Genomic DNA, 19,514 nt, shown 5'->3' with positions numbered 1-19,514 from the left:
CCACTATCTTTCTGCGCAACATTGTGGGAATTGGTGATCCTCTACCCACCTTGGCTTCTGAGAGACACTGCCACTCTGAGAAGCTCTTTTTATACCCAATCATGTTGCCAATTGACCTAATTAGTGTTAATTGGTCTTCCAGCTCTTCGTTATGCTCAAATTTACTTTTTCCAGCCTCTTATTGCTACTTGTCCCAACTTTTTTGGGATTTGTTGACACCGTGAAAATTGGAATCAACGTATTTTACATTTAATTTACTCGGATTAAACGTTTGATCTGTCATCTACGTTCTATTACAAATAAAATATTGACATTTGCCATCTCCACATCATTGCATTCAGTTTTTATTCACAATTTGTTTAGTGTCCCAACTTTTTTGGAATCCGGTTTGTATCTATCTATCTATCTGTCATATCTATTATCTATCTATCTATCTATCTATTATCTATTATCTATCTATCTATCTATCTATCTGTCATATCTATTATCTATCTATTATCTATCTATCTATCTATCTATCTATCTATCTATCTATCTATCTATCTATCTATCTATCTGTCATATCTATCTATCTATTATCTATCTATTATCTATCTATCTATTATCTATTATCTATCTATTATCTATCTATTATCTGTCATATCTATTATCTATCTATCTATCTATCTATCTATCTATCTATCTATCTATCTATCTATCTATCTATCTATCTATCTAATGTCCATCTATCTATCTCTCATTTCCTGTAGGTCCATTTCCAGGTTGAGATGTTAGTATTCATCTCTCTTGTATTCTCATTACTTTCAGGATCCGGATGGCAGGAATTAAAGGTCTTCAGGGAGTTGTCAGGAAGACGGTGAACGATGAGCTTCAGGCCAATATCTGGGATCCTCAGCACATGGATAAGATTGTGCCGTCATTACTGTATAACCTCCAGAACATTGAAGAAACAGAAAGGTGATGCATTGCACCTGCTGGGGAGGTAGACAGTCCCGATCCTGCTCCACTGTAGGACCTTTGGCTTTATCAGTACAGTCCTGCATTTGATCTTGTCAGGGATATGGTAAAACCTGTGAGGTTACAATCAGGGGCCTCTAGCTTTAATTGCCTTCTGCTTCTATCATAGTCATCTCTCGGTGGCTTTATGGAGCTCCTGCCTGGCACTGACCTCTAGCCTTACAGATCACAGCTCCTCACACCCTAATGATACCGTAGCTGCTATTTTCAGCATAGTTTTAAAATCTGTATAATTGTTTCTGTTTTGCTATACTATATATTTTATGCTCCATTCACATGCACAGTCAGGATTTGGGATCAGTAATGTTCCTTCAGCTTCTCCGGTAGCCTGTAATGCTCATTACTATGATGTACAGTATTGCTCGTCTGAAGATGTGTTTTTCTGTACATCAAGCAATTATAATTTGCCTGGTGTAGACAATGTTCCAAAATTGAAACAAATCAGAGTATGCTTTTTGCAGACACTGAAGCAGCAGACATCTATAGAGCATGTGCAATCCTTAGGCCCCTTTCACACGGGTGAGTATTCCGCGCGGATGCGATGCGTGAGGTGAACGCATTGCACCCGCACTGAATCCCGACCCATTCATTTCCCTGGGGCTGTTCACACGAGCGGTGATTTTCACGCATCACTTGTGCGTTGCGTGAAAATCGCAGCATGCTCCTCTTTGTGCGTTTTTCACGTAACGCAGGCCCCATAGAAATGAATAGGGTTGCGTGAAAATCGCAAGCATCCGCAAGCAAGTGCGGATGCGTTGCGATTTTCACGCATGGTTGCTAGGAGACGATCGGGATGGAGACCCGATCATTATTATTTTCCCTTATAACATGGTTATAAGGGAAAATAATAGCATTCTGAATACAGAATGCATAGTAAAACAGCGCTGGATGGGTTAAAAATAAATAAATAAATAATTTAACTCGCCTTAGTCCACTTGATCGCGTAGCCCGGCATCTCCTTCTGTCTCCTTTGTTGAATAGGACCTGTGGTGAGCATTAAATACAGGAACAGGACCTTTGATGACGTCACTCCGGTCATCACATGGTACGTCACATGATCTTTTACCATGGTGATGGATCATGTGATGACCGGAGTGACGTCATCAAAGGTCCTGTTCCTGTATTTAATGCTCACCACAGGTCCTATTCAACAAAGGAGACAGAAGGAGATGCCGGGCTACGCGATCAAGTGGACTAAGGTGAGTTAAATTATTTTTTATTTTTTTTAACCCCTCCAGCGCTGTTTTACTATGCATTCTGTATTCAGAATGCTATTATTTTCCCTTATAACCATGTTATAAGGGAAAATAATACAATCTACAGAACACCGATCCCAAGCCTGAACTTCTTTGAAGAAGTTCGGGTTTGGGTACCAAACATGCGCGATTTTTCTCATGCGAGTGCAAAATGTATTACAATGTTTTGCACTCGTGCGGAAAAATCGCTGGTGTTCCCGCAACGCAACGTTGTGCAGACCCTGAACCAGCGTGGTACTAAACAGATGTAAAACACTTTACAACCATTTCAAAGTAGGCTTAGTGCAAAACCTGAACCAGCAGACACCTGTACAACACGTGAACTCCTGCAATTTAAAAAAAGGCTGCATTACAGTATGCATTATGCAGTCACCGAACAAGCATGTGGAATCCTGCAGTATGCACAATAAACCATATTGTAGTATGCTTGATACAGACACTGAACCAGCAGGAGACTAAAAAAGATGTGAAATTGTGTAGTTCTTGTGATGAACAAGGTCAGAGTAGACTTTGTGCAGACACTGAACCGGCAGACATCTGTAATGTAATGAAATCCTGCCAACCTAACAGTGAACCACATTACAGTATGCTTTGTGCAGACACCGAACCAGCAGACATCTGTAGAGCATGTCAAATCCTGCAGTCCCAACAACCAACGTGAGACAAAAAGACATGTAAAACCCTGCAGTTCCTGCATTGAACCATTTCAAAGTATTCTTAGTGCAGAACCTGAACCAGCAGACACCGGTACATCATGTGAAATCCTGCAGTTTCCAAAAGAGGCCACATTACATGACATTATAGTATGCTTAATGCAGACACTGAGCAAGCAGACATCTGTACAGCTTGTAAAATCCTGCAGTCTCCACAATAAACCACATTACGGCACGTCTTATGCAGACACTGAACCAGCAAAGATACAAAAGAGAGATGTGAAATTGTGCAGTTCCTGTGATGAACCAGATCAGCGTAGTCTTTGTGCAGACACTGAACCAGCAGACATCTGTAATGCATGTGAATTCCTGCAGTCCTAACAGGGAAACACATTATAGTATGCGTTGTGCAGACACCGAAGCAGCAGAGATCTGTAGAACATGTACAATCCTGCAGTCCCCACAATGAACCACATTACAGTGTGCCTAATGCAGACAATGAACCAGCAGAAGACTAAAGAGAGATGTGAAATCCTGCAGTTCCTGTAATGAACCAGATCAGGGTAGTCTTTGTGCAGACACTGAACCAGCAGACATCTGTAGACCATGTAAAATCCAGTATGTGATGGAGCACACTATTAAAACCCAACTATAGACAGAGGTAGACCCAACGCAGTGCATGAGCTCTTAGAGTACCCTTTGTGCAGACACTGAACCAGCAGGGGCTTACAAATACATACAAGCTTTAAAGGAAACCAGTAGAACTATTTACGTAGCTCTGGATGTGACGACTGAAGATCAGCTCATGTTAGACCGACACTCGGACGTGAGCTACGTCTGAAGACCATCAGTTACTAATGTTCTCTGCTGTTTTGTTTTGACCTGACCCTGGTCTCAGCTGCTCAGGTACTAACTAGTCTTTATGTTCTGCCTGCAGCTATTTACCTCACTCTTTGCTCTCATTCTTCTTGTCTTTTTTTGCTTGTGCTTGTTCGGCCGGTCTTCTTCTGTACCTGTTTATTTCTTGCATCCGTAGCCCTGTCGGTTCTATGTATATGAACCTGTGTGCCTTACCCGTCTCATCCTTCACCATTGTCCTGGGTGAAGCTAAGACCTGGCAGCCACAGAGTACTGGAGGGATTATCCTGAAAGGAAAAGGGGCTGTCCAAGGTGGAAGAGCCTTGAGGTATGTCCTCAGGTCCTCAGGACGGTCTTGCTGTGTACGTCTCCACTGTGTAGACCATCATTGATTGTGTTTTCTCTTGTTCCATTTGCTCTGCTCATTGGCTTTAGATTCTGATGTAGACCCATCCTTGGTCTTGTATCTTTTAAGCTGGCCATACCCTTGAGATAGAAGTCAACCATGATGGCCAACTTTTTGGTCAAACAGTGGACAGAAATATTATACCAAAGATTCTTGATTATAAATGTTCCTTTCCAGTGGTAAACTAATACTTTAAGGTTCACCAGATCATCTATTACCCAAACTACTCCCCTAAAATGATAGAAGGTTCTTGCGTTCCTCAGTTCTCTCTGGTGTAGAGGTGCACCACTTCACCACACTTTCTTTGAGAAGATATAGGGATACTCTCTTGGTCATTGTGTTTGAACCAGTGCCACTTCCTACAGAGCTCAGGGCACATGGAAGGTGATTGTGTCATACTTCATGTCCCAAGAGCAAGGGTGGCACATGGCACAATAATCCAAGGTCTGCCCCACCACCATGCAGTGAGGCCACATGAAGAAGGGGACAGTCGTTTGTCTTCAAGAAAGGACAGTTAGAGCCCTGGTAAAACGAGAATGATTTTGGGGTAACCATCCACAAAAAAGATCAGTCCTATGACCAGTCGTCCATACAACCTCTGCCTTCTACCTATGTGTATGGCCATCTTACAGTTGTCCACCTTCTGCTCTGTATGAATGTTTGGTGTCCCTCTCCCTTTCCTTACTTCTTGCCACCTTCTATATTAAATCTCCTTTAATGTCCTACTGACATCATTTTACATAAAATACCATAAAGGTTTCCATTTCCATGTTTTATTCCTTTTTATTTGTACTTGTAGAGTCTTTTTCACTTGCAAAAGTCCTTGAGACGTCCTCCTTGGTCAAGTTCTTGAAATTCTAGGCTGCCATTCCTTGCTTGAGAGAAGATGTGGTGACCGTATTGCTTAGAATTTCTATCAGCTTGACGGAAGAGGGCGAGGACATTGGAGATTTTACACCTATGAGTGTTCAGTCTTGGTCGGAATTTGCCTACCTGGGGTCTGCAGCTGCTGTGCACCCCAGGAGGTGGGAGAACCCCATTGCAGCTGTCCTCCTTTCCTGCATCAAAAGCATGGGAACAAAGTTGTCGACCATCATTTTGCTCCGTGTCTGAACCTAATTACTGGCTCTGTAGGTTACAGTAATGTCTCCTGAACCCTGCAGAGCCTGTAATTGGCTGCATGAAAAATTAAAGAGCAATTCCTGTTGAAATATCATGTGCATGATCTGCACCGCGGGGGGCCGGGGATACAATGGAAATGGTGTAAATACCCCTTGGATAACAGTGGGGGAAAGTAGGTTGTCAAAAAATGGCAAAAAGTTTGTAAGGAATCAGGTCTTCACCGTCCTAGGGTTGTGAATTTTGGTCAACCCCAACTATCTGATTGCAGGGGGTTCCACGGCTAGGACCTCAGCTATCGGGACCCCTTACAATCATCTGTTATCAATGGGGGATAGGAAGAATTACAGTAAACACATCATCTACTCCGCCAAAGCAAGAACTACTCTTTGCATCCGCTCTAACTAACAGTGGGGCTTCCCATTTTGGGGACCCAAGTGTGTAATCTCCGTATGGAGAAGAGTTATCCAAAAAATCAGCCCCTTTAAATAAGTGGCCTGTGCACGGCTTCCTCCTTGGTGCTGCAGTCATACAGTTGCGGAATTGCCCTTTAAATCCATTTGTGCATTTACGCCAACATGCTGCGTTGTGCCAACCATCGAAATAAAAAAAATACAACTTACAAGAAAAACAGAAAGCTCATACTGGATTATTGGGAGCTTACAGTGACACCTAGTGGCCATTGCCTTTTGTTTTGTAATTTCAGTCGGTCGCCATCGCCACTGCAGGGCACGGACAAGGAGAAAGAAAGCCCAGCAGAACTGGCCGAGCGATGTCTGCGGGAACTACTGGGCGAGGGCGGCCTATGGGAACATCAAGAACGCCATCAAGCCTGTACTCATGTGAGTATACCGCCACTTGGTCAACATCTGCAAAGTTTTTTCAGACTCCTGTTCACCCTTTGGGACTATTTTGCCCCAAAATGGACAGATCTGACCGTTTTATTTTGGTTAACCCATCGCTAGATGATATCATTTCCTTTTCACTATAATTTCAAGTCATTACAGCAGTTCTATCCAGTTACAACAGCTTTCTTGTACAATTATTTATGACATCAGAGCTTATACTATCTGATGTAACGAAAGTGCCTCCCATCCCCCATGGTATCTGTTTGCAAAAGTGGGTCTGACTTTATTTGCATTTTTTTAGGCACCTTGATAACCATTCCCTCTGGGAGCCCAAGGTCTTCGCCATACAATGTTTTAAGATCATCATGTATTCAATACAGGTGAGAATCGGGCATACCGCCTCAGTACCAGTGAACTACATGCAAGATTCTAAGGGTTAAATGTATGTTTTATAATTTTAAGGCTGTTTTCAGTTGGTTTGGTTAAAACTGCATTAAAAAAAACGTTCGTTTTTGCGGTTGTTGTTTTTAAATTTGATTTAGGGCCCTTTCACACTTGCGTTTGTTCTTTTCTTCCGGCATAGAGTTCCGTCGTCGGGGCTCTATGCCGGAAGAATCCTGATCAGTTTTTATCCTAATGCATTCTGAATGGAGAGAAATCCGTTCAGGATGCATCAGGATGTCTTCAGTTCCGGACCGGAACGTTTTTTGGCCGGAGAAAATACCGCAGCATGCTGCGCTTTTTGCTCCGGCCAAAAATCCTGAACACTTGCCACAAGGCCGGATCCGGAATTAATGCCCATTGGAAGGCATTGATCCGGATCCGGCCTTAAGCTAAACGTCGTTTCGGCGCATTACCGGACCCGACATTTAGCTTTTTCAGAGTGGTTACCATGGCTGCCAAGACGCTAAAGTCCTGACAGCCATGGTAAAGTGTAGCGGGGGAGCAGTATACTTACCGTCCGTGCGGCTCCCCGGGCGCTCCAGAGTGACGTCAGGGCGCCCCAAGCGCATGGATCACGTCATCCATGCGCATGGGGCGCTCTGACGTCATTCTGGAGCGCCCGGGGAGCCGCACGGACTGTAAGTATACCGCTCCCCCGCTCCCCGCTCCTCGCTCCTACTATGGCAACCAGGACTTCAATAGCGTCCTGGGTGCCATAGTAACACTGAAAGCATTTTGAAGACGGCTCCATCTTCAAATGCTTTCAGTACACTTGCGTTTTTCCGGATCCGGCGGGCACCTCCGGCAAATGGAGTACACGCCGGATCCCAACAACGCAAGTGTGAAAGAGGCCTAACAAGTTTCACCTGTAGTAGTTAGTAGCTAAATGGACATGTTTTTCCATACTGTATATAGTTTTTTTTTTACTCATGTATAAGAATATAACTGCTATAATACTGCCTCCTATGTACAAGAATATAACTACTATAATACTGCTCCTATGTACAAGAATATAACTACTATAATACTGCTCCTATGTACAAGAATATAACTACTATAATACTGCCTCCTATGTACAAGAATATAACTACTATAATACTGCCTCCTATGTACAAGAATATAACTACTATAATACTGCCTCCTATGTACAAGAATATAACTACTATAATACTGCCTCCTATGTACAAGAATATAACTACTATAATACTGCTCCTATGTACAAGAATATAACTACTATAATACTGCTCCTATGTACAAGAATATAACTACTATAATACTGCTCCTATGTACAAGAATATAACTACTATAATACTGCTCCTATGTACAAGAATATAACTACTACAATACTGCTCCTATGTACAAGAATATAACTACTATAATACTGCCTCCTATGTACAAGAATATAACTACTATAATACTGCTCCTATGTACAAGAATATATATAACTACTATAATACTGCTCCTATGTACAAGAATATAACTACTATAATACTGTCTCCTATGTACAAGAATATAACTACTATAATACTGCTCCTATGTACAAGAATATAACTACTATAATACTACATCATATGTACAAGAATATAACTACTATAATACTGCTCCTATGTACAAGAATATAACTACTATAATACTGCTCCTATGTACAAGAATATAACTACTATAATACTGCTCCTATGTACAAGAATATAACTACTATAATACTGCCTCCTATGTACAAGAAATATAACTACTATAATACTGCCTCCTATGTACAAGAATATTAACTACTATAATACTGCTCCTATGTACAAGAATATAACTACTATAATACTGCTCCTATGTACAAGAATATAACTACTATAATACTGCTCCTATGTACAAGAATATAACTACTATAATACTGCTCCTATGTACAAGAATATAACTACTACAATACTGCTCCTATGTACAAGAATATAACTACTATAATACTGCCTCCTATGTACAAGAATATAACTACTATATACTGCTCCTATGTACAAGAATATATATAACTACTATAATACTGCTCCTATGTACAAGAATATAACTACTATAATACTGTCTCTATGTACAAGAATATAACTACTATAATACTGCTCCTATGTACAAGAATATAACTACTATAATACTACATCATATGTACAAGAATATAACTACTATAATACTGCTCCTATGTACAAGAATATAACTACTATAATACTGCTCCTATGTACAAGAATATAACTACTATAATACTGCTCTTATGTACAAGAATATAACTACTATAATACTGCTCCTATGTACAAGAATATAACTACTATAATACTGCTCCTATGTACAAGAATATATATAACTACTATAATACTGCTCCTATGTACAAGAATATAACTACTATAATACTGCTCCTATGTACAAGAATATAACTACTATAATACTGCTCCTATGTACAAGAATATAACTACTATACTACTGCTCTTATGTACAAGAATATAACTACTATAATACTGCTCCTATGTACAAGAATATAACTACTATAATACTGCTCCTATGTACAAGAATATAACTACTATAATACTGCCTCCTAGGTACAAGAATATAACTGCTATAATACTGCTCCTATGTACAAGAATATAACTGCTATAATACTGCTCCTATGTACAAGAATATAACTACTATATTACTGCCTCTATGTACAAGAATATAACTACTATAATACTGCCTCCTATGTACAAGAATATAACTACTATAATACTGATCCTATGTACAAGAATATAACTACTATAATACTGCTCCTATGTACAAGAATATAACTACTATAATACTGCTCCTATGTACAAGAATATAACTACTATAATACTGCTCCTATGTACAAGAATATAACTACTATAATACTGCCTCCTATGTACAAGAATATAACTACTACAATACTGCTCCTATGTACAAGAATATAACTACTATAATACTACCTCCTATGTACATGAATATAACTACTATTATTACTGCTCCTATGTACAAGAATATAACTACTATAATACTGCTCCTATGTACAAGAATATAACTACTATAATACTGCTTCTATGTTAAAAGAATATAACTAATATAATACTGCTCCTATATACAAGAATATAAACTACTATAATACTGCCTCCTATGTACAAGAATATAATTACTATAATACTGCTCCTATGTACAAGAATATAACTACTATAATACTGCTCCTATGTACAAGAATATAACTATTATAATACTGCTCCTATGTACAAGAATATAACTACTATAATACTGCTCCTATGTACTGGAATATTACTACTATAATACTGCCTCCTATGTACAAGATATAACTACTATAATACTGCTCCTATGTACAAGAATATAACTACTATAATACCTGCCTCCTATGTACAAGAATATAACTACTATAATACTGCCTCCTATGTACAAGATATAACTACTATAATACTGCCTCCTATGTACAAGAAAATAACTACTATAATACTGCTCTTATGTACAAGAATATAACTACTATAATACTGCTCCTATGTACAAGAGTATAACTACTATAATACTGCTCCTATGTACAAGAATATAACTACTATAATACTGCTCCTATGTACAAGAATATATCTACTATAATAATGCCTCCTATGTACAGGAATATAACTACTATAATACTGCCTCCTATGTACAAGAATATAACTACTATAATACTGCTCCTATGTACAAGAATATAACTACTATAATACTGCTCCTATGTACAAGAATATAACTACTATAATACTGCTCCTATGTACAATTATAACTACTATAATACTGCTCCTATGTACAAGAATATAACTACTATAATACTGCCTCCTATGTACAAGAATATAACCTACTATAATACTGCCTCCTATGTACAAGAATATAACTACTATAATACTGCTCCTATGTACAAGAATATAACTACTATAATACTGCTCCTATGTACAAGAATATAACTACTATAATACTGCTCCTATGTACAAGAATATAACTACTATAATAACGGCTCCTATGTACAAAAATATAAACTACTATAATACTGCTCCTATGTACAAGAATTATAACTACTATAATACTGCTCCTATGTACAAGAATATAACTACTATAATACTGCTCCCTATGTACAGGAATATAACTACTATAATACTGCTCCTATGTACAAGAATATAACTACTATAATACTGCTCCTATGTACAAGAATATAACTACTATAATTACTGCCTCCTATGTACAGAATATAACTACTATAATACTGCTCCTATGTACAAGAATATAACTACTATAATGCTGCTCCTATGCTACAAGAATATAACTACTATAATACTGCCTCCTATGTACAAGAATATAACTACTATAATACTGCTCCTATGTACAAGAATATAACTACTATAATACTGCTCCTATGTACAAGAATATAACTACTATAATACTGCTCCTATGTACAAGAATATAACTACTATAATACTGCTCCTATGTACAAGAATATAACTACTATAATAATGCTCCTATGTACAAGAATATAACTACTATAATACTGCCTCTATGTACAGGAATATAACTACTATAATACTGCTCCTATGTACAAGAATATAACTACTATAATACTGCTCCTATGTACAAGAATATAACTACTATAATACTGCTCCTATGTACAAGAATATAACTACTATAATACTGCTCCTATGTACAGGAATATAACTACTATAATACTGCTCCTATGTACAAGAATATAACTACTATAATACTGCTCCTATGTACAAGAATATAACTACTATAATACTGCTCCTATGTACAAGAATATAACTACTATAATACTGCTCTATGTACAAGAATATAACTACTATAATGCTGCTCCTATGTACAAGAATATAACTACTATAATACTGCTCCTATGTACAGGAATATAACTACTATAATACTGCTCCTATGTACAAGAATATAACTACTATAATAATGCTCCTATGTACAAGAATATAACTACTATAATACTGCTCCTATGTACAGGAATATAACTACTATAACTACTATAATACTGCTCCTATGTACAAGAATATAACTACTATAATACTGCTCCTATGTACAAGAATATAACTACTATAATACTGCTCCTATGTACAGGAATATAACTACTATAATACTGCTCCTATGTACAGGAATATAACTACTATAATAAGTTCCTATGTACAAGAATATAACTACTATAATACTGCTCCTATGTACAAGAATATAACTACTATAATACTGCTCCTATGTACAAGAATATAACTACTATAATGCTGCTCCTATGTACAAGAATATAACTACTATAATACTGCTCCTATGTACAGGAATATAACTACTATAATACTGCTCCTATGTACAGGAATATAACTACTATAATACTGCTCCTATGTACAAGAATATTACCTTTCCACAGTGCAGTTCTTACACACTCATTATGCCTCCTGTAATATCACACAGCCGCAGCATTCACACCTGGTGATACAGCAACTATTGAGCCACCTGGATGCTAACAGTAAAAGTGCCGCCACTGTCCGGGCTGGAATCGTTGAGGTCCTGTCTGAAGCCGCCGTCATTGCAGCCACTGGATCTGTGGGTGAGTATTCCAGTATTTCAGTATATGTACTGATTTAGCAGAGTTATATTTGTCATTTCTTTTAGGCGCGATGGTTACAGACTGAGCCTTAAACACAGTATAAAATGCTAAATGCCGGCTCAACTCTGCTTCATTGACAGATTGGGCTTGCTATATATTTGCCTTCCAGGTTTTCCTCTTTTACAGTAATTGTAGGTGAATGTGTAATTGTGTTTGTTGTGTGCAGGGCCCACGGTGCTGGAAGTGTTTAAAACACGTTGCTCAGACAGCTGCGGCTGAGTATTGACTATGAGCTGACCGGCAGCTACGACTCCGCTGTCAACATTGGGTCCAAGATTATCAAAGAACATGAGGAGAGAATGTTCCAGGAGGCCGTCATCAAGACCATAGGTAATGTATTGGGTGGTCCTCCAAGTATAGGACCTCTAGTCTACTGGCCCATCATACGACCTCTAGTGTAACCTGTACATCATGTGACTGACCTCTAGTCTACCCTGTACATCATGTGACTGACCTATAGTCTACCTGTAACATCATGTGACTGACCATTTAGTATACCTGTACATCATGTGACTAAACTATAGTCTACATGTACATCATGTGACTGACCTCTAGTCTACCTGTACATCATGTGACTGACCTATAGTCTTCCTGTACATCATGTGACTGATCTCTATTCTACCTGTACTTCATGTGACTGACCTCTAGTCTTCCTGTTACATCAATGTGACTGACCTATAGTCTTCTGTACATCATGTGACTGATCTCTATTCTACCTGTACATCATGTGACTGACTATTAGTTACCCTGTACATCATGTGACTGAACTATAGTCTACCTGTACATCATGTGACTGACCTCTAGTCTACCATGTACATCATGTGACTGACCTCTAGTCTACCTGTACAATATGTGACTGACTCTAAGTCTACCTGTACAATATGTGACTGACCTATAGTCTACCTGTACATCATGTGACTGACCTATAGTCTACCTGTACATCATGTGACTGACCTCTAGTCTACCTGTTACAATATGTGACTGACCTCTAGTCTACCTGTACTTCATGCGACTGACCTCTAGTCTACCCTGTACACCATGTGACTGACTCTAGTCTTCCTGATACATCATGTGACTGACCTCTAGTCTACTGTATATTATGTGACTGAGCTCTAATTACCCTGTACATTATGTGGACTGACCTATAGTCTAACTGTATACTATGTGATCGAGCTCTGATTACCCTGTACATCATGTGACTGACTCTAGTCTACCAGTTCATAATGTGATGACCTCTAGTCTACCTGTCCATCATGGACTGAACTAGTCTACCTGTACATCATGTGACTGACCTCAAGTCTACCTGTACATTATGTGACTGACCTCTAGTCTACCTGTACATCATGTGACTGACCTCTAGTCTACCTGTACATCATGTGACTGACCTCTAGTTACCTTACATTTTATGTGACTGACCTCTAGTCTACTGGCCCATCATGTGACTGATCTCTAGTCTACCTGTACATCATGTGACTTACCTCTAATCTTCCTGTACATCATGTGACTGACCTCTAGTCTACCTGTACATCATGTGACTGACCTCTAGTCTACCTGTATATTATTTGACTGACCTCTAGTCTACTGGCCCATCATGTGACTGACCTCTAGTCTACCTGTACATCATGTGACTGACCTCTAGTCTACCTGTACATCATGTGACTGACCTCTAGTCTACCTGTATATTATGTGACTGACCTCTAGTCTACTGGCCCATCATGTGACTGATCTCTAGTCTACCTGTACATCATGTGACTGACTTCTAGTCTACCTGTACATCATGTGACTGACCTTAGTCTACCTGTACATCATGTGACTGATCTCTAGTCCTCTGTCCATCATGTGACTGAGCTCTAGTCCTCCTGTACATCATGTGAATGATCTCTAGTCTACCTGTACATCATGTGACTGATCTCTAATCTACCTGTACATCATGTGACTGATCTCTAATCTACCTGTACATCATGTGACTGATCTCTAGTCTACTGTACATTATGTGACTGACCTCTAGTCTACCTGTACATCATGTGACTGACCTCTAGTCCTCCTGTCCATCATGTGACTGACCTCTAGTCTTTCTGAACATCATGTGACTGACCTCTAGTCTACCCTGTACCACCATGTGACTGACCTCTAGTCTACCTGTACACCATGTGACTGACCTCTAGTCTTCCTGTACATCATGTGACTGACCTCTAGTCTACCTGTACATCATGTGACTGACCTCTAGTCTACCTGTATATTATGTGGACTGACCTCTAGTCTACTGGCCCATCATGTGACTGATCTATAGTCTACCTGTACATCATGGGACTTACCTCTAGTCTACCTGTACATCATGTGACTGACCTCTAGTCTACCTGTATATTATTTGACTGACCTCTAGTCTACTGGCCCATCATGTGACTGACCTCTAGTCTACCTGTACATCATGTGACTGACCTCTAGTCTACCTGTATATTATTTGACTGACCTCTAGTCTACTGGCCCATCATGTGACTGACCTCTAGTCTACCTGTACATCATGTGACTGACCTCTAGTCTACCTGTATATTATGTGACTGACCTCTAGTCTACTGGCCCATCATGTGACTGAATCTATAGTCTACCTGTACATCATGTGACTTACCTCTAGTCTTCCTGTACATCATGTGACTGACCTCTAGTCTACCTGTACATCATGTGACTGACCTCTAGTCTACCTGATATATTATTTGACTGACCTCTAGTCTACTGGCCCATCATGTGACTGACCTCTAGTCCTACCTGTACATCATGTGACTGACCTCTAGTCTACCTGTATATTATGTGACTGACCTCTAGTCTACTGGCCCATCATGTGACTGACCTCTAGTCTACCTGTACATCATGTGACTGACCTCTAGTCTACCTGTACATCATGTGACTGACCTCTAGTCTACCTGTACATCATGTGACTGATCTCTAGTCCTCCTGTCCATCATGTGACATGAGCTCTAGTCCTCTGTACATCATGTGACTGAGCTCTAGTCCTCCTGTACATCATGTGACTGATCTCTAGTCTTTCTGAACATCATGTGACTGACCTCTAGTCTACCTGTACATCATGTGACTGACCTCTAGTCTACCTGTACACATGTGACTGACCTCTAGTCTTCCTGTACATCATGTGACTGACCTCCAGTCTACCTGTATATTATGTGACTGAGCTCTAATTACCTGTACATCATGTGACTTACTCTAGTCTACCCTGTACATCATGTGACTGACCTCTAGTCTACCTGTATATTATGTGACTGACCTCTAGTCTACTGGCCCATCATGTGACTGATCTATAGTCTACACTGTACATCATGGGACTTACCTCTAGTCTACCTGTACATCATGTGACTGACCTCTAGTCTACCTGTATATTATTTGACTGACCTCTAGTCTACTGGCCCATCATGTGACTGACCTCTAGTCCTACCTGTACATCATGTGACTGACCTCTAGTCTACCTGTATATTATGTGACCTGACCTCTAGTCTACTGGCCCATCATGTGACTGATCTATAGTCTACCTGTACATCATGTGACTTACCTCTAGTCTTCCTGTACATCATGTTACTGACCTCTAGTCTACCTGTACATCATGTGACTGACCTCTAGTCTACCTGTATATTATTGACTGACCTCTAGTCTACTGGCCCATCATGTGACTGACCTCTAGTCTACCTGTACATCATGTGACTGACCTCTAGTCTACCTGTATATTATGTGACTGACCTCTAGTCTACCTGTATATCATGTGACTGATCTATAGTCTCCTGTACATCATGGGACTTACCTCTAGTCTACCTGTACATCATGTGACTGACCTCTAGTCTACCTGTATATTATTTGACTGACCTATAGTCTACTGGCCTATCATGTGACTGACCTCTAGTCTACCTGTACATCATGTGACTGACCTCTAGTCTACCTGTATATTATGTGACTGACCTCTAGTCTACTGGCCCATCATGTGACTGATCTCTAGTCTACCTGTACATCATGTGACTGACCTCTAGTCTACCTGTACATCATGTGACTGATCTCTAGTCCTCCTGTCCATCATGTGACTGACCTCTAGTCCTCCTGTACATCATGTGACTGATCTCTAGTCTACCTGTACATCATGTGACTGATCTCTAATCTACCTGTACATCATGTGACTGATCTCTAATCTACCTGTACATCATGTGACTGATCTCTGTCTACCTGTATATTATGTGACTGACCTCTAGTCTTCCTGTACATCATGTGACTGACCTATAGTCTACCTGTATATTATGTGACTGAGCTCTAATTACCTGTACATCATGCGACTGACCTCTAGTCTACCTGTACACCATGTGACTGCACTCTAGTCTTCCTGTACATCATGTGACTGACCTCTAGTCTTCCTGTACATCATGTGACTGACCTCTAGTCTACCTGTATATTATGTGGACTGAGCTCTAATTCCTGTACACCATGTGACTGAGTTCTAGTATATTTGTACGTCATGTGACTGACCTTTAGTTCTACATGTCCCTTACATGAATAAGCTTTAGTCTGCTGTACATCATTTAAACTTTGTCTACCTGTACATCATGTGACTGAACTCTAGTCTTCCTGTCCATTATGTGACTGACCTCTAGTCTTCCTGTCCATTATGTGACTGACCTCTAGTTTATCTGTACATCATGTGACTGACCTCTAGTCTTCCTGTACATCATGTGACTGACCTCTAGTCTTCCTGTACATCATGTGACTGACCTCTAGTCTACCTGTACATCATGTTACTGACCTCTAGTCTACCTGTACATCATGTGACTGACCTCAAGTCTACCGGTACATTATGTGACTGACCTCTAGTCTTCCTGCTACATCATGTGACTGACCTCTAGTCTTCCTGTCATCATGTGACTGACCTCTAGTCTTCCTGTACATAATGTGACTGACCTCTAGTCCTCCTGTACATCATGTGACTGACCTCTAGTCTTCCTGTACATCATGTGGACTGAACTCTAGTCTACCTGTACATCATGTGACTGACCTCTAGTCTTCCTGTACATAATGTGACTGACCTCTAGTCTTCCTGTACATCATGTGACTGAATTCTAGTTCTACATGTACATAATTTGGCTGTCTAATCTTTAAATGTGAGTGTAATAATAGCATGCTGAAACATTCTGAAATCAGAAATAGGTGCGGACCTTCATCCCAGTTCTGTGCACCTGGTGAATCTTTATTCCCATGATGTAGTTTACAGAAAAAAGGATGCATAGAAATGAATCTCCAGCAGGGGGCAGCACATGCAATATACCTTATACTAGTTGGATTTCCCAGTGAACGCTCATTGAATGCCAGCTCCTGATATGGGTTGTGATGTTTTGCAGGATCATTTGCCAGCACGTTGCATGCATACCAGAGGTTCGGAGGTTCATGACTGTTTATAATGGGGAAGTGCCGCTTCCTTCAATGCATCATCAATGCGAGCCTTTAAAACCCAGGTAAGGGATGGCCTCTGCCCAGTGATACCGGGGCACGTTTACATTGAAAATCCACACCCAAAAAACACGCAAAGGGCTGAGGCGATTGTCTAATATGACTGAGGACAGTAGCATATAATGAGGTGTGTGATACAAATATACTCCCTTCTCAGTGACATGGTGGAACGGCAGGCCCCGGTGATTGACCTGCAATCTAATAAGATGCTCATATAATTCCGCCCTCGTCATACAGACGCTTCGTATCCAGTTCCTTGTGCCATACTCATTTTAGCCTTGGTCATTATGGTTCCCTAAAAAAGTATAGTGCCATACAGTGCTCAACACAGTACCCTCTAATATACATGCCTTGTCAGAGCCCATGTGACATAGCCTGCCGTGTCAGTGATCACCTGCTGCAGCCAGGGGCGCACCTAGCCGTTTTGCTGCCTGAGGCAAAAATTGTAAAAGCGCCCCCCCCCCATACAAAATTCTCAACCTAACCCCTTCCCTCCTAACATTACGTATATATCACTACAGAACATACAGGGTAATACAGCCCCCGTACCTCTTACATCCAGTGACGTCTCCATTGATGTAGATGTTCTCTGTCCTCGTCTTCTCCTTCAGACCAGACACCATTTTTCAGACACTTCTCGTCTCTGCAGTTTACTACTTTTCCATCATCCTCCCATCGCCCTCCAATAATTATTGGCACACAGTGCCCTAAAATAACTGCGCCCAGCAAATAGTGCCCCTGACACTAACAGTGTAAACATAACGTCCCCCAAAAATAATTGTGGTAAGCTAATACTGTGCCAGTGTGCCCCCACAGTAATAGTGCTCCCAAAAGTCCCACCAATAGTAATAATTCTCTGCTAGAGCACACATGGTAGTAATAGTGCCCCCAACATGTCCCCACTGTGCCCCAGAAGTAATAATACCCCCATAGTGCCGATACCAGTAATCATGTTCCCCATAGACCCCCAGTAGTAATAAAGCCCATCATAATGCCCCCCAGTAGTAATAATTCTCTGCTAGAGCACATATGGTAGTAATAGTGCCCCAACATGTCCCCACTGTGCCCCAGAAGTAATAATGCTGCCATAGTGCCCATACTAGTAATCATGTTCCCCATAGACCCCCAGTAGTAATAAAGCCCATTTTAATGCCCCCCAGTAGTAATAATTCTCCTTATAATGTGACAGTACAAAAATGCCCCCTTATAATGTGTGCCAGTGCAAACAATACCCGCTTTTAATGCCCCCAGTTGAGCTAATGTCCCCATAGTGCCTTATGTGCTAGTATAAATAGTGCTCCTCTCCCCCCTTCCTCCTAGTGCCCCCCATAATTTACCAGTATAAAATGCCCCATATAGTGCCCCAGTAGATGCCCTCAGTGTCCCCCATAATCTGCAAGTATAAAATACCCCTTCTTAGTGGCCCCGTAGACGACCCCCTAGTGCTCCTCCCCTTCCCCATAGTACCCATCATAATGTGTCCCAGTATAAAATGCCCCTATGCCGAGCCCCCATATAAAATACCCCTTCTTTCTGGCCTCAGTAGATGCCCCCATAGTGCCCCCAATAATGTCACAGTAAGAAGTGCCCCTATAGTGCCACCAAATAATGTGCCAGTAATGTGCCCCCCAATAATGTGCCAATAAGTGCCCCAAGAGGGCCCCCAATAGTGCGCCAGTAAGAAGTGCCCCCATAGATGCCCCCCCAATCATGTGCCAGTAAGAAGTGCCCCCACAGTGCTCCTCTCCTGTATTGTACCACAAA

At 40.5% G+C, this 19,514-nt stretch overlaps 1 protein-coding gene across 1 annotated transcript in view; it reads left to right on the top strand.

Moving 5' to 3' along the window:
- LOC120985027 (protein EFR3 homolog B-like) overlaps nt 1-17,755 on the top strand; it is a gene marked incomplete at its 3' end in the record, with an annotated part of 46,110 nt that extends 28,355 nt beyond the window's left edge. The window contains 9 exon segments of the mRNA XM_040413476.1: nt 808-957; nt 6,016-6,103; nt 6,105-6,151; nt 6,459-6,537; nt 12,065-12,200; nt 12,427-12,449; nt 12,452-12,590; nt 17,642-17,707; nt 17,710-17,755. Of these exon segments, the coding sequence (XP_040269410.1) occupies nt 808-957; nt 6,016-6,103; nt 6,105-6,151; nt 6,459-6,537; nt 12,065-12,200; nt 12,427-12,449; nt 12,452-12,590; nt 17,642-17,707; nt 17,710-17,755 (774 nt within the window).
- Between the last annotated feature and the right edge of the window lie 1,759 nt (nt 17,756-19,514).

This window comes from Bufo bufo, unplaced genomic scaffold (assembly GCF_905171765.1).
Source record: "Bufo bufo unplaced genomic scaffold, aBufBuf1.1, whole genome shotgun sequence".
Lineage (NCBI taxonomy): Eukaryota > Metazoa > Chordata > Amphibia > Anura > Bufonidae > Bufo > Bufo bufo.
The sequence above is the reverse complement of the archived record's forward strand: the minus strand, read 5'-3'. Positions and strand labels throughout refer to the sequence as shown.